The 22630-nt window shown below is 30.2% G+C and overlaps 1 protein-coding gene across 2 annotated transcripts; it reads right to left on the bottom strand.

The window, feature by feature from the left end:
• Positions 1-8866: 8866 nt before the first annotated feature.
• Positions 8867-18574, bottom strand: LOC137813428 (probable protein phosphatase 2C 76). 2 transcript variants are annotated; one of them, XM_068615673.1, is made up of 10 exons: positions 18309-18535; positions 17717-17977; positions 16560-16687; positions 16340-16438; positions 16205-16249; positions 15963-16121; positions 15524-15610; positions 13947-14038; positions 10043-10117; positions 8867-9330 (listed from the first exon to the last, which is right to left on the bottom strand). In XM_068615673.1, exons 2-10 carry the CDS (start codon positions 17962-17964, stop codon positions 9148-9150), a joined length of 1116 nt encoding a protein of 371 aa, XP_068471774.1. In that variant the 5' UTR covers positions 17965-17977; positions 18309-18535; the 3' UTR covers positions 8867-9147. The 2 variants fall into 2 exon arrangements, with proteins under 2 accessions (XP_068471774.1, XP_068471775.1); XM_068615674.1 differs by lacking the exon at positions 16205-16249 and having other exon boundaries at positions 18309-18574.
• Positions 18575-22630: the final 4056 nt, after the last annotated feature.

Genomic DNA, 22630 nt, shown 5'->3' with positions numbered 1-22630 from the left:
AAGTGAAGGTGAAGGATTATATAGCATCTCAAAAGGTGATTTATTTTTTAGTAAAGGTGTTGACAAGCAATTAATGATATATGTGGCGGTTAAAACGCATTCCCCCGAAATTCTAATGGTAAATGGAACTGAAATAGGAGGGCTCGTGCTATGTTTAAAATGTGTCTATGTTTGCGTTCTACTACTCCATTGAGGAGTGTAGACACAAGTGGGTTGACATTCAATGCCCTTTTTGAGAAAAAAAAATTACGCATAGAAATAAATTTCAATCCGTTGTCAACGCGGATAGTTTTAATAGATGCCTGAAATTGATTTTGTGCAAAAGTAATGAATGATTCTAAGAGATGTTGGGTTTCAGACTTGTTATTCATAAGAAATAACCAAGTACATCTAGTTTAGTCATCGACTATAGTGAGAAAAAAACGTTTTCCAAAATGAGTTGGGGTTTTATGAAGACTCCAAATGTCACAATACAATATATTAAAAGGAGAATGAGATTTTATTGTGCTTAAAGAAAATGGTAGTCTTGTCTGTTTAGCTTTGGGACAAATACTACAATTATTATGAATGGGAATGAGATTTTTACTGATAGGTAGTAAGGAAGATGCAAGTTGTAGACACGTTGGAAAAGGATGTCCAAGGCGCTTGTGCCATAAATCAGGGTTGGTCGAAATTTGAGATGCATGGGCTTGGTTTGGAAGAGGGGACATATAGTATAAGCCTGCATGTTGTTTAACCGAGCCAATGATCCTCCCCATAGCCAAGTCCTGCAAAACGCAACCATGTGGAGTAAAAAGGACACAACAATTTAGTGAACTAGTTCTCTTACAAACAATTTAGTGAGCGCAAAGAACATCTGTTAGAGTGATATTGTCATTGAATTTAATTGTATCCGTAAATGAGATGGGCGTAGTTGAGCCTGTGGGCAGATTAACATTTGGATTAAATGATGATGAAGTGTGTGTGAAAAATTATGAATTGGATGCAATGTGATTGGTTGTTCCACTATCCAAAATCCATGGTTTCGTAAAAGCAGAATTAATAAACGGGTTATGGGCAAGCAGACCTGCATAGCTAACAAACATGACACTTTTACCGTTATTGTTAAGCGAGTAAATAACCTTTGTCAATTGCTGAATTTGCTCAGCAGTGAAACCTTGTACGAGATTTCTATCGGACTCGTTAATGGTGCCTTCTTTTCCAGGCATGATCTCTTCATTAGCGGATAAAAATGGAGAGGTTGACAGAGTACCAAGATCAGCGCACTGATACCATATAAGAAAATTGTAAGTAAAAAGATGGTAAGATGAAAGAAAAAGTTTTTATTCTCTTTATGCGTTCTTAAATCACAATACGAGTTTAAAATGGTTTATAGATCCTCTTCTCTTTAGACTGGAATTAAGCAGTTTTATTCTACTATACTTTATTATACTTCTTGGATTGTGGGTACAAGTACTTTTATTAATTTTTGGAATGATAAATAGTGTTCTTCTACTTGTTTAGCAAATATTGCAGGACTGCCAACAGTGCCACCGCTGGCGCCCTATTCCCAACTTACCTGAGGCCTCTGTCAATCGCTCGACAGCCTGTCACCGGCTGCCACTTCCTTCTGGTCGATCCCCCAATTTCCCACCTGTGTCGTCCCTGCTGTCGAGTTTTCCGCAACGTGTATTTACATCACTCCATGTATAGGAAATATATACAAGTGTATGAAGACTTTCTCTCTCCAAATTACAACCTAATTAGGTAGATATCTAATAATCATGGAATTCTATCATTATTAAATTAATTGCATATAATTGCGTATAATATCGTACAATAACGTACAATAATTGCATACAATAAAAAGTGTTTTTATTGTCTTGTGTGTTCTTAAATCAAAATACGAGTTCAGAATAGTTTATAAATTCTCTTGTCTTTATACTGGAATTAAGCAGTTTTATTCTATTATACTTCTTTGATTTGATTGTGGGTACAGGTACTTTTTTTTTCATTTCTGGATTGATAAATGATGTTCTTCTACTTCTTTAGTAAATATTGCAGGGTTGTCAGCACTACCACTGTTGGCGCTCTATTTCCAACTTATATGAGGTTTCCGTCGATCGCTTGGCAACCCGCCCTCCATTTACCAACCGTCATCCCAATCACCGGATGCCACTTCCTTCTCGTTGGCCACCCAATTTCCCACATGTTCTGCCTATCCATGTATAAGAAATGTATATAAGTGGATGCAGACTTTCTCTCTCCAAATTACAACCTATTTAAGTAGGGATCCACTAATCATTCAATTCTATCATTATTAAATTAATTGCGTATAATATCGTACAATATACAATCTATGAAGCTCCGACACGGCCGGTGACGACCTCTTCCGCGCGTCGGACGCGTATTGGACACGGATACCTGACCGAGACGAGGTCGACACCGTGTCGAATGCAGTGAGTTGGGCCGGACACAACCTAGATTGTGGACACGCGGTGGAACTTTTAAATGCGCGGAGGATGCAGAAGTGAACGGAGAATATGAAGGAGTGAGTGAGGAAGAAGACTGTGAATGAAGTTCTGGTGAAAGGAGGAAGAAGAAGGTGAAGCTTTTTGAATTTTTGTTTTAAAAAGGGAAATTGACATGACATGATGTGTGGTGTGTTTACTGCTTTTGCTTTATTTATTTCAAAAGTGACAAGACAATCAGAATGTGCTTGGGGCTTGCCATTAAGTTATATTTGATAATTTAAATTAATTTTTAAACCGTAATATTTTATTAAATATTAATATTATAAGATTAAATCTTAACTTTAAAAGAAATAAAATATTTTAAATCACAATATTTTATATTTAATTACTACTTATTCATAAATATTTATATGATAATATAAATGTAATTAAGTAATTATTTTTATGATTATACTTAATGATAAATATCTTTATGATTATATAAATATAAACACTTAAAAATAAATATTTATTTGATTATGTAAATATAATCAATTAATGATAAATATTTTGATAGTTATGATGATAAATATTTTTATGATTATGTAAATATAATGACTTAATTAATGATAAATATTTATATTTATTTAAATAGACTTAATTATGATTATGTAATATAATCACTTAATGATATGTATTTATGGTTTTGTAGATATAACCACCTCATGATAATTATTTATGGTTATAAAAGAGTATGGAGACTTTCTCTCTCCAAATTACAAGTTAGTAGGTAGATATTCATTAATCATGGGATTTTATCCTTATTAAATTAATAAATTAATTGCGTATAATATCGTATAATAACCTATAATAATTGCATACAATAAATAAGAGAATGGTTTATAGATCCTCTTCTCTTTATGGTGAAATTAAGCAAGTTTATTCTACTATACTTGATTATACTTCTTGGATTGTGGGTATAAGTATTTTTATTAATTTCTGGAATGATAAATGGTATTCTTCTACTTCTTTAGCAAATATTGCAGGCTACAAGCACTGCCACCGCTGACGTCCTATTCCCAACTTATCTGAGGCCTCCGTCGATCGCTCGGCAGCCCATCCCTATTTACCAAACGTCATCCTCATCACCAGCTGCCACTTCCTTCTCGTTGGCCCCCCAATCTTCCACCTATTCCGTCCATCACTCAATGTTTAGGAAATATATACAAGTGTACGGAGACTTTCTCTCTCCAAATTACATGCTAATTAGGTAGGGATCCACTAATCATGAAATTATTAAATTAATTACATATAATTGTGTATAATATTGTACAATAACGTACAATAATTACATACAAGAATTGCGTATAATTTGATAATTGTTATTTCCTTAATACAATTATAAATCAAGTAACAACAATTATTTTTTATCACATAAAATAATTATTATTCAAAAAAATACATCATTTAGATTATTTAACCCATTGTTTAATCCATTATACTTTAATTTCTTCAATTGAATTTAATATATTTTATTTTTTTGTCTTCGAGTTTAATTAGGATTTTATTTAAATATAGGAGCTCACTTATAAAGACTTCAATTTCAAAAGACTATTTATATATATATATATATATATATATATATATTGAGAAGTTGTAAAATTTTGAAAAGTTTTGTATAAATACCAATAAAATAGTGTATACTTTAATTGTTATAAACAAAATAGTGATAAAAAAAATTAACTAAACTATTAAATAAATACTGAAATTATCATGATACCAAATAAAAATAATAATATATATAGTATAATATAGTATAAAAACAAGTCAAGCATGTATGTTCAATATTTTTAAATTTTACTAAAGTGTTGATTATTTTTATCCGTAAAGAGTTATTTTGAGTGACTCAAAGATTAGACTCATTTACGGAAGTAAGTAAGTTATTACTAGTCTCACGGATTTTCGTACCTAAAAAATCTAATACAATATTCTTTCTAAATAAATATCTTCAATATATATATAAACATAAAATATCTTTGAATTATAAAAAAAAAAAGAGTGATAAGTGCTTTTTTTAATTAAAACAAGTATCCACTAGCATTAATATGTTATCTCTGAAACTAACCAAATTAGAAGGTATATCACATCAATCATATGCATCATACTTAAAAAAATAGTAAATGCATGATGGATCAAATCAAACCCATTAAACAACAAACTAAACAAACTTATAAAAAGGTAAAAGATATTTGTTACTTAAGAAATTTACATGAGAAAATAATTCTAAGATTAAGATTTAAGTCTAAGCACACTAAATAACTTTCACTCTATGTTTTAATGATAATAAATAAAATTAAGTTTCAAGGAATAAAAAGTAAAATAAGACATTTTCTAATAATAAAATATACATTTGAATTAGAACGTTACAGTTTAAAGGTAATATAATCTTCTATATAAAAGAATAATATATTGTCTAAGGTTTATATTGTGATAAACCTTTTTGGGAAGGTTTGAAGAGGATAGATATATCATTCTTATAAGTTCACAAAAAAATTAGAACAAGAAGAATAACTTCTAATAGGTGTTGTTGATGAGTTAGGGTTTATTTGTAGGTTGTGCAAGGTGTCTGTAAGACTAAGGTATAGTTTGATTTAGGTTTAGGAGGAAGGATTCAAGTTCTTTGAAGAGTCATGAAGCTTTTTTGGATTTGCAATTAATGTTTTCTAAAAAAAAGTGAGAGTGTTTAGACACTAAACTATTTATCACCCAGTAGACAATCTTATATAAATTTTATATGTTTTAATGATAACAAATAATATAAGATTTATTATGGTATAATAAAGTTTACTTAAGATTAGACAAAAATATTAAAGAATATGAGTAAGATTCACTAGAAGATCTCTCACAATGAAAAGAGTCAAGTAATAGCAGAGTAAACAATCCAACAGTAGAAGACCATTAAACGATCCAATCTTGGTCTCAATGCTGAAAACTTTTCTAAGATCCTATAAAGATAACATCTAAAGAAGAACATTAATGTAAAGAAAAGAATACGCGACAGATATCTCACATAAACATATAAGACAATATACATAAGAAGCTCACATCAGACAACTACGTTAGACAAATTCATTAAGATCTTATCAAACAACCTTAGTGCTCATGGATAAATCATACATTTCTTATCAGACGATCCTCTTAGATATCACAAAGCATATGATATCAAAGCACTTAAGTCATCTTACGATATCTAAATATTACACATATCATACTATACCATTATTTTTTAGTCGTTATACGAACTACTGCATCAACAAAGTGTACATACTTAATCATTACATTCTTAGAATATTTTATGACATTATTCTTATGTTTCTAAATCTTTATTCTGTAAGTTGTTGGTCCTTGTGGGCTGTTGGGTTGGTAGTTGGGTTGGTGGATAAGGTCAGGTGTTATATCTTGCCCCTTGTTATGGCTGTAATAAGTTTGCTCTGAGCTTGCTTTGAGTTTGTACGGGTCTTATAGCGGTAGATTTTTTGTTCTTGCTTTTTGTTGGTTTGGAAGTTCAGTGAATGTGGAATATATTATATAGGTTTGTACAAGGGTTGAATCACCCCTTAAGTGATTCTTGTTATTTAATTCTTATTGATGATAAAAAAAAATGTTTCTAAATCTTATTTAATATTTATAAATCATAGAAAACATTATTTTTAAATAAGATAAATGATTTTAGAAAGATTTCATATATGAGAACATAACATAGAGAAATTTAAAAATTTCAAATACATTAAATGATTTCATGAATGAAAAACACTTTTCATATTAATCATAAACATTTTCTAATATAGTTGTGCTATTAGAACTAAGTTTAAAACTGTAGTGAGAAAATTTTGAATAAATAGTTTTAATGTAAAAGTCTTTGAAAAATTGAGCATAAATATTTTGTATATAAAAGAGCTTTTTGAAATATAGTTAGCAAAACATATGCAGGTTAAATGTGATTACTATTACGAAGTGGACTTTAAGCCTAACTTAACCCCATAAAACCGGCTCATAGGGTTGAGGTTTGCACCCACTTATATACAATGAAAGGCTTTAGTCGATGTGAGATCTCCAACACACCCCCCTCACGCCGAGACTACCAACTCGTGCGTGGGACTATATATTATGGGTGGTTCGATAGCGGGTGGCACGATAGGCCCAACACAAACACTCGCTAGGATAGGCTCGAAATGGCTCTGATACCATATTACGAAGTGGACTTTAAGCCTAACTCAACCCCATAAAACCGGCTCATAGGGTTGAGGTTTGCACCCACTTATATACAATGAAAGGCTCTAGTCGATGTGAGATCTCCAACAATTACTGAAAAAGTTCAAAATTTATATTAACTTAAAAAGACTTGGAAAAAGCATTCAGTTGAGAAAAGAAAGTTTTGATAATTTAGAAAGTTTAGATAATTTATTGGTGTAGTGATATTCATGATTTATTTTGTTAATTATAATGTTCACTAATATTGGTATTGTTTTCAGAAAATTGTTAGAGGAACTTAAAGACGCAAATAAAGTTGATATTCAATATTTCTATTTTGAACGTCTAATACATGGAAGATGATGAATAGTACAAAAAGGGAAATATCCAAGTGCATTAATTGATTCAAGCTTTAATGTTCAAATTAAATACAATTAAAAAAAATTGAAATGTTTATATTAACTCAGGATCATATAGATTGCATCAGAACAGAAATTTCCATTTCGAACATCTAATTCATTGAAGGAGAAGAATGACATGGTAGATTAATGCAAATATAAAAGTATTCAGTGTTCATATTTGAAAAATATAAGGAAAGTATTTGAAATTCCTTAAAGTTCAAGACACACAAAGATCAATCATAAGCAAATATTTCTATATTAAACGTCTAACAATTATATGGAAGAGTGAAGAATGCAAAGCTTCAATGGTTGTATTCTTAAGACTATATAAAAACCTTGAAGGTGATGAACACAGCAATAAAAACACAAACAAATATTCAAAATTGTACAAAAATGCTTTCACAATTGTGTATTAAGATTTGTGCATATACATTCATATTAGCTACTGTAGAGCGACTTGTGACATCGGGTTGTGAACTATACTTCATGTGAGTTTTCAATGTTCTCTCAATAAAAAAAAATCATTATTAAAATGTATTGATCTTAGGGGGGGATTAGGACTGAATTCCGAAGAGGCAGAGAATATTTGGTGTACTTGGAGAGGTAGGTGACCTACAAATGTGTAAGATTACTTGGTGACTTGTAGAGGTGTAAGAATAATGTGTGACTTGCATAGGTGTAAGAATACTGCAGGTGTAAGAATAGGAGGTGTAAAATACTTATGTATGAAAAGGTGAAAAATACTTAGTGAAAAACTCTTGAACGGGTTGCTTGAACGGACTAGATGTAAAGAAATCTTTGTTTACTTATCTCTTTTTACTCTTATTTAAACATTGCTTTTAATTATTATAATACACATAAACGCGTCACCATATAAGATCAACAAAATATCACTAATTACAAATAATATATTTCAAGGTTAAATATATTTGTCGTGAAATTGGTTCTCATCAATTTGAACATCAATTTCACATAGACAAATAACATATCTAATCCATATATTTCATCATCAAGATTTTCAATAATGATAAACATCTAAATATTTCACAAAATATAATCTATTAGAAGACATGTCATACAATAACCCACTAGATTGACCATGACATAAATTTGTTTCAAAAATAAAGTACAACAAAGATGCATGACAAATATTTATCAATAATTACAATTTAATTAAAAGAAAGTAGATGTAAAAACTTTTAAAAATAACAATATATTTTCATAATAAGTATAGTAACTTTTTAATACTGAAAACATATATGAATAAACCATTTTATAATTTTAAATACACTAAAAAGTCTAAATCGGATATTTCTTAAATTTTAATTTTGATAAAATACAACAATGTTCATTAGCAACAAAAAATAAAAATTTCATTGTAGGTAAATTATAAAAGATCAAGCTAAATATAAATTATAAATTAATATAGTAACATAATTATAATGTTATAAAATTATAAATGAATAGTAATTGATAAATCTGAAGTCTTTACCCATATGAAAATACCTCTACTATTAAGTTAACACACTAGTCAAACTGAACTACATAGTGGATAGAAAGGACTACCAATGTCGAATTAATCACTGGCTAATTCGATAAATATAATCGAAAGGACCAAAGTGATAAAAATCGACTTCTAACTACGGTATGATTGGATAACTGTGATAAGAAATCAGTTAAATCTTCGTATGAAAAAACTAACAAATTTTAATTTATACAAAAATCAATTTTACTTTTTTTAATATACTTTTATCCTAAAAAATCCCTAACGTAGCAGCATGATTGAAAATAATGCATATTGCATTTATTAGATCAGAACAAAAATACCATCTTTATGCCTCTACAAACAAAACCGGAAATATATACGGACACAAGCTGAAATCAGTTTTGAAAAGAACAAGACTCAAAAATCCCAATACAATAGTGACTTACATAAGAAAACTAATGAATAAACAAATCGCTTGCTGACATTGAAATTGGGCCATCATGCATGTGACGATTTCAGTTCATTCCATTTGATGCGAATAAAACCAACACATGCATATGTACTTTTCACACAGCTTCTACTCATGCTCAGCACTAGCTGATTCTGCTTTGCCAGGTTTAGCTAGGTCTTTTTTGTCATGATGGAAGCGAACCACAATGCATGTAATGTTGTCAGCACTCCCACGGGAAAATGCTACTTCTGTTAACTTCCGAGCAGCTGCCTCAGGCTCCTCTTCTGTGCGTGCAAGAGAAACAGCATCCTGAAAATACAGAGTAGACATGGAAAACCAATCAAACAATATGAACACCTGAACTAAGTATTTAACAGACGAACTATTTAATTGCGTATCAAACTGAAGAATTGGAAGCCACCACAATGTCACATGTCCATTTCATACCAACTACTACTTCTAGTCCTAGGCAAACATAAATACATTTTCTTTGGTACATAAATCAAACCTCTGCAAATATAAAATAATGTTATGGGCGCAGGTATAAAAGTATTCAATTTTCATTTGCAGTTAAGGATATGACAATAAACAACCCTACGACTCTATGCAGCTATACTGAAACAACTATGGTTCCTATTGAGCTACTTTCCAGCTAGCATAGCATGTCCAAGAAAGTAGAACTGTAGAAGTCAAAACTTGCAAACAGACAATCCCTCACCAGGTCCCCAAAAGCCCAACCAGATGGTTTTCTCTTTCCCTTCCCAGAGACTCCTAACTTATAGTTATTTTATTATAGGTAATCTTTTCTGATCCACTGAACACTAGTCTTAAAGACAGGGATTTGATTAAAGGTTCTGGCAGGATGACATTATTCCACAGGGTAAACATGGACCTCTATGTTTATTACTTTTCTTGTTTCTTTTACGGGCATTCTAGACTAAAAGGATAGTCCACTCCTGCCTGACTAAAATGAATGAGGCATCCAACATGCACAAATAAATAAAATAGGAAGACAGCTTACATCATTCTGTACTACATCCCAGAGTCCATCACTTGCAAGAATAAGCAGTTCAATTTGTTCATCTATCTGCTGGTCCTGAAAGCATATGAAAAGATAAATTTCATTGTCAAACTATGTCGCTTATCACTTTAACATGCAACTATCAAATGCAACAAAAGTGAGGTGATTTACATCACAGAAGCGGTTCAGCAAAACAACTAAATTAAGGCGTGTACATTATGAGTAGAAAATAGATGGTCTAAGTTAGGAATGTCAAAAGGGTGACCCGGACCAACAAGCTAAGGTGTAAAAAGTACTAGTCCGGACCAGCCCAATATCAGACTAACGATCCATTTTACAAAAATTAAACCCAAAAAATAAATATTTAATTATAAATTTAAGTCACATTAACTAAACTAAATTTAATTAGATTAAGTGATTTGATATATTAATTAAAAACATGTGTTTTAATAAGATATTATTTATTTTAATTTTTAAAGATATAATTATTTCATAAAACAGGTAAGCCAACCTAAAGCCATATGACTCCCAAACTAAATGGGTGGGACTAAAATTGACTCGGTTCAATGTTGGCCACATTTTTTTACCTGGCCCCGCCTGTTTTATATCCTTTCTCAGGCTGACCCATTGGACCCATGCCTACTTTGACATCCTAGTCTAAACACTTTTGTGCTACTATGTAAAACACAACCACAAGTTTCTATAAGCAACATATTTTGAGCTTTCAAAAGATGAAAAGCATCAAGGGACATGATTCCCTTAAAAAAATTAAACTTTGGTACTTACATGAAAAATCTTTCTACGGCTCCAACAAAATATACACACATGTTAAGTTTACTAGTACAAAATAAACCTTCAAGAAAACTTGATTAAAGAAATTAACCTATCCACATGAATTAGTGATTTGTTGAAATGTCAACTAACTTCAAATCACTAACTAGAAAGGACAAACTCTATTAAATTTACATACTGATAGTCTTTAGATTCTTTACTACTATGGGTTTTGTTATAATATTTCAGTAAATCATCAAAACATACTGTGAAACCCTTTTTTAATCAAGGAAATAATCCTAAAGAGATGTTCTCTTATTTATGCTTTGAAATTTGTTTCCTTGTGAGGTTTTAAATATATTCAGGGAAGAAATTGAGAACAAAACTTTGAAAAATATTCTCTTAATACTATGATAAGTTATAATGATGTTCATAGAACTTATTGAGAAGTCCCACATTGGCCAGAGTTAGAACCAAAATATAGTACATAGGTTGATGTTATTTTAGATGAAGAAGAATCTAATCAAGAAGGAAAGAATTTCCTAGAAAACCAAGGAGTAACTAACAAGAAGCATGGTATAAGAAAAGAGCAAGAAGAAGCAATAAGGAATAAATTCAAAGGAAGGTTCACAAGAGGAAAACTCAAGAAAATAGAAGAAACAAAGAAAAATCATTTGTAATTTTTTTGAAGATTTTAGAATATTCTAGAATCCCCTAAAATGCCAAAGGATGGACGGCCAAACTCATGTGAAGGTTGTAACCTCTTTCACGTGTCACTTTCAAGCACACATAATGGTTGTAACTCCTTCCACATGTCACTTTCAAATGCATGTGATAGTTACTACTTCGCATATATTCACTAATTGGACATCCCATGTGCTTAATGCAAGATTAAGGAAGTTAACTTTATATAATCATAAGATTAGTATTCACATTAGATCTAATCATTAGCTTAGTGTAATCATTAAGCTTGTCTTCACACTAATGTAATCATTAGTTTTGTATTCACTCTTAGGATTTTTGTAATCTTGTCTTCACACTAATGTAACCCATTTTTGTAGGTCTTCTTGGTCGCATCTTAGCTTATAATTAAGGCCATCATCTCCTGTAAAAATTACACTTAAATATAGAATGCAAATAGCCTCTGTGAGAATACTCATTGAGTGTCTTGAGAGTATGAGACTCTTGCCTTTGGTTCTTATCTTGAAGAGCTTCTTTAATTGGCAAATCTCCATTGCATTCATCCTTGGAATTCATTTAAAGGTGGTGTGTTCTAATCACTTTCTTATCTCAATCCATTTTCTATTTTTCTTTTGCAACTTTGTTCTTTTTGGCCTTGTCTCCTAACCACAAGCTTCCAAGCTTCTTCCATGGAGAATGGTTTCCTAAACATATTTGAGTTTATGGATCATTCCACCCTTCCAAGAAACACATCATAGGTGGGAGGACAACTCTTACCATACAAGTTGGTAAGTTGATCATTCTTTGTTCTACCATCATTCTCCCCAAGGATGTATCTACCTCATTGTATATGTGGACAACATTGTTATCCCAACTAGTGATATGGAGGGTAGTGCCAACTAAAACAATATCTTGCTCCATAATTTGAGACAAAAGATCATGGACACTTGAGACATTCACTTGGTATAGAAGTTTCAATCCAAGGATGTTTTGGGCATATCTTAAGGAAATATGCTCTGAACAATCTAGAAGAAACAGGGATGTTAAATGCTAAGCCCATGGATACATCAATAGATTCCAGTATCAAAGTTGTACTAACCAAGGAGAGTCATATTGACCCTGGGAGATACAACCGGTTACGGTAAAGCTAAATAACCTCACTATGACCTGTCCTAACATTGCATTTGCAGTGACTATAGTAAGTCAATTTTTAAACTCTTTTTGTCAAGATCATATGATGCCGTCTACATATACTAATATAGATTAAGAATGCTCTTGGAAAATGCCTTATTTATGAGGATAAGAGAAATACTTATTGTTGGGTATTCTGACACTGACAAAGCAAGGTCTCAAAGCAATTGAGCTCCACTTTAGCGCACTTTTTTCCTATTGGAGGCACTTTAATATCATGGAAAAGTAGGTCACAAAATGTAGTGACAATATGAAGTGCAGAAATAGTATATAGGGCAATGACATTTGACACTTGTGAGATGATATGGCTAAAGCAACTCCACAAGATATTAAATTGGAAGAAAATTCCCAAAATGCACCCTATATGTGACAACCAAGTAGCATTTACATTGTCTCTAATCTTGTCCTTCGTGAGAGGAGCAAGCATATTGAGGTAGAATAACATTTCACAAGAAAAACGATGGAGCCTAGAAACATGACCACTAGATCTGTCAACTCTAGTGAACAATTGGCCAACATATTCACCAAGTATCTAAGAGGACCAAGGATCAATCATTCGTGTAGCAAGCTATGCACATATGACTTATACACTCCAGCTTAAGGAGGAGTGTTATAATTATAGACATAAGGCAAATTATAATTCGGAATATCTAGATTATATATGTATTATTAGGAACATTTTTATTTATTCATGTATCATATATTTATTATCAGAGTACATCATATCTCCTCAATTTATTGTACTATTTTTTTTTCCTTAATGTAAATAAAGCCCTCGTGCTGTCATAAAAACAGTTTTAGTCCAATTCCTTTCTATTTCTAGTTTAACAAGTGAAATAGAAAGGTTGTTGATTTCAGTTCTTAGGGTTATTAAGTCTCATGCAATGGGCTGTTGACTTTTTATCTCTAATTGCTATTATCTTTCCAGTGATTTGATGTTCTTCACTACTTTTGAAAGTAACTTCAACATTAATAGCTGTTAAAAGTTTGACAAGTACTTCTGTAATATGATTATGCTATGTTATAATAATGAAAATAGAGTATTTAATGGCAACTTGAAAATTTGGGTCACGACCCACCAATCTTCCTAACAAATATTCAGTGCTAGAATTGTAATATTATTAAACTTTATCCTACTAATTAATTCCCTCGTAAAACTAGGAAGTTACTAATTATCCAATGAAAATAATTATTAGTGAATCATCTCTAGCTATTAATAGACAATTCATTTTCAGATTTTCACACAGTAATCAAGAATCACCTGGATCTCAGGTTCTGCTACAACAAACTGCTTCAACATACGGTTACCAAAGGCCCGAGACATTGCTAGCACCCCTCCTACCCTCCAAGTACCTGACCAGCAAAATAAACAAGTATAAATATCACCTGACCCAAATTAATCATTCCATCATTTGGATGTTTGGCCAGGTTAAGGTGAAGATATAAAGCATATTCTATGCAACTATAAGCTCAGAACAGGGATACTACTTGCATAAATCAATCTAATGTCAAATTTGTGGGTGAAAAATGGAACATGTATACAAAAGCCCAGTAGATTTCATCCACTTTATTACAGTCCATGTGTCCTCTAACACATTGATGCATTATAATAAAAAATGTTTTCTTGTTCATATGAGATCACTGAAATTTGGAGGTACCCAGAAATCCTATCATGCTCAGGAATTTTCTCTGGAAATATAATGTGGGATCAACATGTTGCCAAACAATCCAACCATGAAGACCAAAAAGCCCAGAAGTGAAAAACCCAGAAACCCAACCCAATTTTAAGACCCTCCATGCAAGCCCTGTTCCTTCTTCCCATTTTGATTTTGCTCCTTTGCAGTCAAACCCCACACCCTCTTCCGCTTATCTGCTACAAACAAGACTCAGTAATGGCAATTTAATCACTTCCCTGATGTCATTGGCTTTGTACTGCTAGGAGACAACCTGATCTGCTTGTTTCCCATAATCTTGTATCAGCTTTATATCTGATATTCTCTAAGTGCTGGTTCGACAGGGTTTTTTATTTAATCAACTTCTAGCCATAAGATACTGCATTGGTTATTTTCTCTTTCCTGCTTCTCTATGTTGGCGCAGGTTGGACTGAGGTAGGGTTCTGACACTGTTTTGCTGCACTAAATAATTAGTTAGAGTAAAGAGATCTAGAGTTGGACTGTTTTCTTTTGAAGTTGTGTTTTATTTGGTGAATGCCTTCTATATCTAGATTTGGAGTAAAATTACAACTTCAGCTAATGTGAGTTTATTACTTTGCATGTCATATGTGACTTTATCCGTTTCCAATTTAAGTTTTAAATAAATGTTAGCAGCAAGGCTATTTATCTTATTTTTGTAATTTAGGAAGGAAAGCACATTCCATATTATTACCCAACTTAAAAATTACCTTCACTTTCCAATTCAATCCTAGGTATGTGATTGAAGACAAATATCCTGCTCAAAATTTGCAAAAGAAAATTTAACAAAAAAATTGAATAAATGAATTTCTATTAACTCTATGTACTTATATAAGATTAAATGAGATATAACAAACACTTTACAGACACAAACTGGAGAAATATTTGGCATATCCATCAACCAGAACATAATTCCATGCATATTATTGTTTCAAGCTGCCAACATAACCTCTGATCAAAAGGATCCAAGATAGAGTCAGCTCAAGCTTCCAATGTCACCATAAATCACTTAAATCTCAACTGTGGCCTTAGATAATGGGAAACAACCCATCACCATTGAATCATACACTAAATGTGCCAGAAGCAGAACATCAACAGCAGAACAATTTAAAAAGGCCATTTATATGCCTGAAATATAGTATCTAACCTGCCCACATGACAACACCACCGGCATTCTCAATTCTCTTCCTCTCATCACTTCTATTTGGCTTATGATCCTCAGACAGAGCAATTGCTGCCAAAAGAGAAAAATTTAGTTCACAATGATACTACCACTCTTACTTGCAAAATGCATTCAAATGGAACTATAGGAGAAAATTTATCATATGACCGGACAAATCTTGTCGGAAATGCTGCATCTTCCACGTGATCTCTGTATTTACATTATCAAACAGCTTTCTCCCAACATCACATCATTAAGATATAAAACACTTTTTAAAAAAAAAAAATTAATATATTACTAAATAAATACTACATCAGAATCAGAATTTATAAAGGATATGACAACTTAAACTTTACAATATTATAAGTTAATTAATAATTACTATAAATAGAAGATGTCATCAAATAGTAGGTTATCACTTTACCTTTACCAGATTTTGATATTATGGTCCTAGAATCTCCAACATTAGCTACATAAAGATGGTTATCAACCAAGACTGCTGTCGAAGCTGTAGATCCATCATCCCTGAAGGTGTCCTTTTCGGAATCCAGAAAATTAGCGTCAGTCTGTTTGTATGTTTCACCTGCAAGCTTGTTGAGGTTACTATAATGGCAAAAACTGGTGATGAAGATCAAAATCATTCCTTGCAGGAATCCAGCCACATACCGCACAAGGAAAAATGACAAACATGAGATGGATGAGCATCAAACACTTTCAACCATGTTGAAACACACAACAAAGCATTAATAAATTATAAACAACAAGACATTCGTGACAATAAGTGAGAGAAAGCGAACCCACATATAGCCAATTTGGCATCTGTCAAAAATTTTGGATGCTTCAACAGATTATCAAAGAGATGCTCCTTCAAATACTCAGCAGCACGGGAACCACCGTGACCTGTATGGAATTTTAAAAATTTATTCGCATGTTACCATAACTGCATGAGAAGTGAACACATACTCATTTACTGAGATCAAAGAACTATTTTTCTCCGACACAATCTAGTAGAAAATCTTACCATCAAATATTCCAAATAAACATATTGATTGGCCACCAATCTTCAATGTCTTAATATCATAAAAATCTTCCATTGTCGCTCTCTTCCCCCTAAAACTTGAATACCCACAGATAAGCCTTCCATCTTCACTGCCAGATAAAAATTTGATGAAATAAGTAACATTTGATGATAATTTATCGTGCAACACCAAATCCAGTCAAACAAGCAAATTAAATTGTTCATTAATGTCATTCTTCCAATGTAAGCTCTTACTAAAATTTCACATTAATTTGTCATAGTATGGATTGATGAAGATGAATTCAATAAGAAAATTAAAAGGATTAAAATGAAATATTATCAATTTAACTCCTTGATTTCAACTTTCAAGTATACATTATTAAAATCCAGGCTTCCACCACAATAATTGTATTACCTTCCACAAAAATAACTCAACCTTTTAAGGCATGGGGAGTTTAGCTCTATTTATGGTTTCTTATTATTTCCAGTCGTTTTCTATGTTCCCCAATCTCCACCACGTTGAAATATGAATATCTGTTACTTTTATTGAGCGAAAAGAGAAACAGTTCAATAAGCGAAACACAAGCCATCACATGAACCAAATGATTTAAGAACCCTTGGAAATGACCATCCGTGGTGTGTCTGATAAGATTGCACCACACCTTCCTAAATCACTTTGTATTAAAAAAATACTAGTTTTGATATATTGGGTCTTCAAAAATTCCTTTAGGCCTTTGAAAATCCTGCTTTCAGCAATAAAACTATTTTGACAAGTGATATCACCTTAAAATCGTCCCTCGATTTTAAAATTTCCCCATCATGTATAAACTAAAAGAAATGTCAATCACTTTTTCTGTTAAGTTGAGGTAACCAAGAATAATTTTCCTTACGAGGTCAAACAAAAAGCAATTCCGGATAACCGTTCCAAATATAAAACTGAATCTTTCAAATCATAGTTCTCTTCAAATCTTAAATCTAATAATCCAAGTTAGAGGCTGAATGAAATATTAAATTATAATCGCTTAACTCCAACGGCCAATGGGGATGTTAAAGATAGTACCAAGGCAGCAAAGTAAAGATTCCATCTATGGAATAACAGATATATGCCCTTTTCAAGGCGTCAGCACAAGTTTGAAGCAAGTTGTGAGAATCATATTCACCTTTTCCACCCTCCACTGGCAAACCGACCATCGTCATCTTTCTCAGGCATCATATCAACAAGGGGTCCAGCCCTTGACATAGAACCCGTATCAACCATCATCCCTGGGAATGTCTTGTATTCACGAATCGGCCAGTAAGAAAAACCACGAACTACCCGCAAACTCCTCCCAAATCCGTTGATTTTCACTCTTTTGGCGAAGGTTCCAGCTTGAACAACCAAAGACCTTACACAACTCCCGCATACCATCTAACTGATACACCTAGCGAATCACAAAAAAAACACACAAATAATCTCAAATCCCAACAATAAATTAACCCTGACGTAAAGCAAACAGAGACTAAAAGGAGAAAACCAAATAAAAATTTCGAAATTCACAAACAACAAATAATCATAATCATCATCATTACCAATCAATATAATTATCCAAAAAAAAAGTACACGGATGAAAACCTTTTTTTAATATTGAACTCTCTAAACTACAGTAACTATCGATTCGAAAAATAAACTCAACGCAAAATTCGGAGAGAATTGTGGAATCAAGGGTTGAATGTTCGAATTGGAATCCGGTAGAAAGCGGATCGGATAAAAACCTTGTCAGGAATTCGAATCGGGATCGAGCAAAAGTTGGGAGACGAAGCAAAGCATCTACAGATAGTATCTGTTGTGAATCTAGAATGAGAAGGAAACCCTAGAGAGAGAAAAAGATGTTAGAAGAGAAGAGATTTGTCAAAAGGGACAGGGGAAAACGAGAGGAGTGGGAAAGAGAAAGAAGAAGAAAATATAGAAACATGAGAAAGGTAGAAATTCTTTCATCAATAAATCCAAAAAATAAAAAAGTTCCATTAATAGAACCTCCAAGTTTTATTGATTGTAATAGACTTTTTTAATTGTTCATGGAGAAAAATAGGTCCTAGGTGGCATTTCGAAACGACACTGTTTCAATTTTGTTTTCTTTTTTCTGCAGGATTTTTTTATTTTTTATAAATATATTTAAAAATATTTAATGATTTTAATGTAAAAATAATTAATGATTTTAAGTAAAAATATTTAATGATTTTAATTTAAAAATAATAAAAATTAAATTTATTCACTCAACTATTTTTTAAGATTATTAAACGTAAAGTTTAATTAATGAAAAATAGTATTAATAGTTAATGTCAATATGAAATATTAATTAGTAACTAGCAGTTTTTATGAAGACAACTTGAACAATATTAATATTAATAATTAATATTTAGCAGTTTAAATATATTTTCACATTAAATATTAAATTTTAATTTTAATGTGTTCATTTAAAAATTAATGAAAAGATTAAATATTGTTTATATCAAAAACTAGTTTGGAATTCAACTTTTTGGGGATTGAAATTTTGAACTGAATTTTCAAAAAAAAAATTACGTTAGTCAAATTTAATTTGAAAAATATTTATAAAATATTAAAGTAGTGAATAAAATATTTTTAAATAAACATTATTAGTATTAATAACTAATATTAGTGATTTAAATATATTTTGATGTAAAATGTTAAATTTCAATGTAATAATTTAAAATATTAATAACATTTTTAAATCAAAATTTTAATAATATATCTAATTTACTAAATTAGTATTATTATTAATAGTCAAATGTATCAACATTATTACATACTATTTTTTAAATATTTTTTAAAAGTTTGTTGTTCTCTTTTTATTATAGATATTGCATTATAATTTTATAATAATTGTAATTTTATTAAATTAACATATAAGGTTTACAAATGTCATTATAAATTTTACTATATATTTATATTCATACATGTTCTAGAAATAAAAACATTAATTTACAATATATCTTGTAACAATTATGTAAAAAAAACAATGAATTAGAGAAAATGAATTCTCTTGTATGCATCCTATTAGAGAAAACAATGAATTATAATATATTATTATTATATGTAATTTTGAATAATTAATTATATATATTACCTTTTATCTTTTAAAAAGAGATTATCTTTTTAGCAAATTAGTTAGTTTAGTTTTATCTCTTTATTATTATTGTGAACCCACCCGATAAAATAAATTTGCATATGAACCTTCAATGAAAAACGTGATATATATATAATTATTTTTGTTAAAAGTAATTATAAAAATAAATAACTTTTTTAAATTATATTGTATGTAAATTTTTTTAGTGTGTAGGTGATTTTATTGCGAAGAATTATTTAATTTAAAAAGTAGTTATTTAAAAGGTAAAATTGTAAGAAATTGGATTCTTTTTCAAATTCAAAGTTTTCTAAATTTTTTTAAATTCAAAATTTTATTTTAAAATAAATAAGTGTCAAATTTATTATATTTAATATTATAAATGATAAAATTGAAAATGAGATTTGTATAAATAGGGGATCTTCTCTATAGACGCCATTGCGTCTCCGATTTTTTAATTTTTTTCATAAATATATGTATTCGAAATTTTTAAATATTATTATAAATTTATAATGTAATATCTTAACATATATAAAAAAAAAACACAATGTAAAGAAGAACGAAGAATTAAAATAAAACCAAAAATAAATAAATTTATATTTGTTAAAGTAATAGTGTTTTTTTGCAAATATTAATCAAAACATAAAGAGAAAGGAGAAGGGAAACATATTTTTGCTAAAAGAGTGAAGGGAAGAGTGAGAATGTGAGTGTGTCTATATAAATGAGGAAAGGAAGGAAGTGGAGCTTAGATTGTAATTGATAATTTTAAGAGAAAGATAAATTATTAGACTAATAATAAAAGAAGTTATTAAATTGTTAATTTTTTTTTTAAGAATAAAATTGGAAAAAATAAGTCATTAAACTAGTATATTCAATTAATTGTTATTTCTTCCGGGATAAAATCGGAAAAATATTATGTACATCAAAAAAAACAATTATACCTTTGTAAAGGATTTCTCACTTAACTTTCATTTTATTTTATTTCAATTTTATTCTTATATTTATATTTTATTTTATTATTTTAAAATATATGGGAGAAGATATTTGTCATTGTGACTTATTTTTTTAAAAAAAAATTAAATTTTAAATTATGGAGTAATTGTAAACATAATTCAAAATATTTTGAGTCACTCCTCTTTTCATTTATTCAACCAAACATTTTCCTCCAAACTCCATTTTTCTTCCTTTCTTCTTCAATGATTGAGAAAAACCACTTATATCATCCAAGAATCTCTCTCCGCAACTTCATTAAACATGTAACTTTCTCAGTTGATTTTGGATCTAAGGGTGTAACGGTGTGTAATGATGCAGGAAAAAAGAAGAAGTTAGTTTCATGTTTTCAACAAAAATAACTCTTTCATTCTTCTTAGGTATGCACATTCTCTTCTTCATTTTACCCAACTTCTTTGTTAAACTTTTTATGATTATATATTATTTATAATTATATTTATTCGTCTATCATTTCTCCTATCTTTTCTCTACAAATTTGTTCTTCTTTTCTTTGTAAATTTATTCTTTCGTATCTTTGTACATTTTTCCCTCTCTTTTTCATTATCCATAGGTGTGTTTTCGTATCAATATTATGTGAGTACACATTTGATATTTTGTGTCATTTTTTGTTTATGATCTATTCTCTTTGAACTTTTACTGGGTTTTTTTAGAGGGAGTGAGAGAGAGAAAATTTAGAGCGAGAGAGAAAACAATGAAGATCACACGTTGTTGTTGGTGCTTAGATGCACAGGTGAAGGTTATGATCCCATGATTCTCGCGAACGCTTCCGATCATTTCGGCTACTCCCAACATCACATCGTTAAGGAGTTCATCGTCTTTGTCGATCGTACCGCCGCCAAACACACCCCTCAAAGCCAACATTAATATGTACAACACGAAAGTTCCTTATATGATCAATTATTGCACCCCTCATGGTCAATTATATGTTGTATTGTCAAAAGGTGTTTCTTAAGCTTCAACAAAAATTCTTAAAAAATCAAGTATTGTTTCATTTTATTTATGTGTGACACATAAAGATAAGTATATGTGAATATTCTATTTACACTATTTGTTATTGTATATTAAAGGTAACATGATATACAAGGAGTCCTTACAGTTGAATGAAGATATCAACATTTCTTATTTTTTTCATTTATATATTAAACAATGTTATTATTCGCACACTTATATTAATAATAGACAATTAAAGTACATTATGAATAAAAAAAAATGTCATTATCATCACTATTATGTAAAATCATTATATCTTGGGGTGAATTGGTTTAACTAATGCGAGTTGTTCTATTCCTTACAAATTTTGTTTCCTACAAAAGAATGTCAATTTATGTTTTATTAAACCTAATAATAATAAAAATACTAATTTATGTTTATAAATTCAACTTTTATTTTGTTGTAGGATTTAATTTTTTATTTTCTTCATTTTTATAAAAAAAAAATTAAGCTAAATATTTTCAATTTATTATTTATTATTTTTATTTTGTAAAAACTCCATTTCTTTTCTCAATAGTTATATTTCTAACTATTTTAAACATTAAAAATATTTAATTTTTACAAGCAATACATTTATTTTTTTAATGCATCCAAAATAAAATTATCAATTTTTTTATTTATTAATTTTTTTTTTACTTTTAAAATGGTGCTAGAAAAATAAAAATAAAAAAGTGTTAGATTGGAAGAGAAATAAAAGTAAAAATAGTGTTAGTTATGAAATAACTTCTTTTATGAGTTTAATAACTTCTCTTTCCCTCAAAATTATCTGTTACAACTATTTCAAACCCCATACTCCCTTCCTTTTTTATCTTGCATAGATACTCTCATTGTCACTATTTCCTTTTCTCTCTTGTGCATATACACAAATACTCATTTCTCTTTCTTCATCTTTCTATGAGTTTAATTAATCTCTGAAAAAAAAATTAATCTAAATTCAAATTTTCCTAGCTT

The sequence above is a fragment of the Phaseolus vulgaris genome, chromosome 1 (genome assembly GCF_000499845.2).
Source record: "Phaseolus vulgaris cultivar G19833 chromosome 1, P. vulgaris v2.0, whole genome shotgun sequence".
In the NCBI taxonomy this organism is placed as follows: domain Eukaryota; kingdom Viridiplantae; phylum Streptophyta; class Magnoliopsida; order Fabales; family Fabaceae; genus Phaseolus; species Phaseolus vulgaris.
This window is presented reverse-complemented; position numbering and strand designations above follow the sequence as displayed.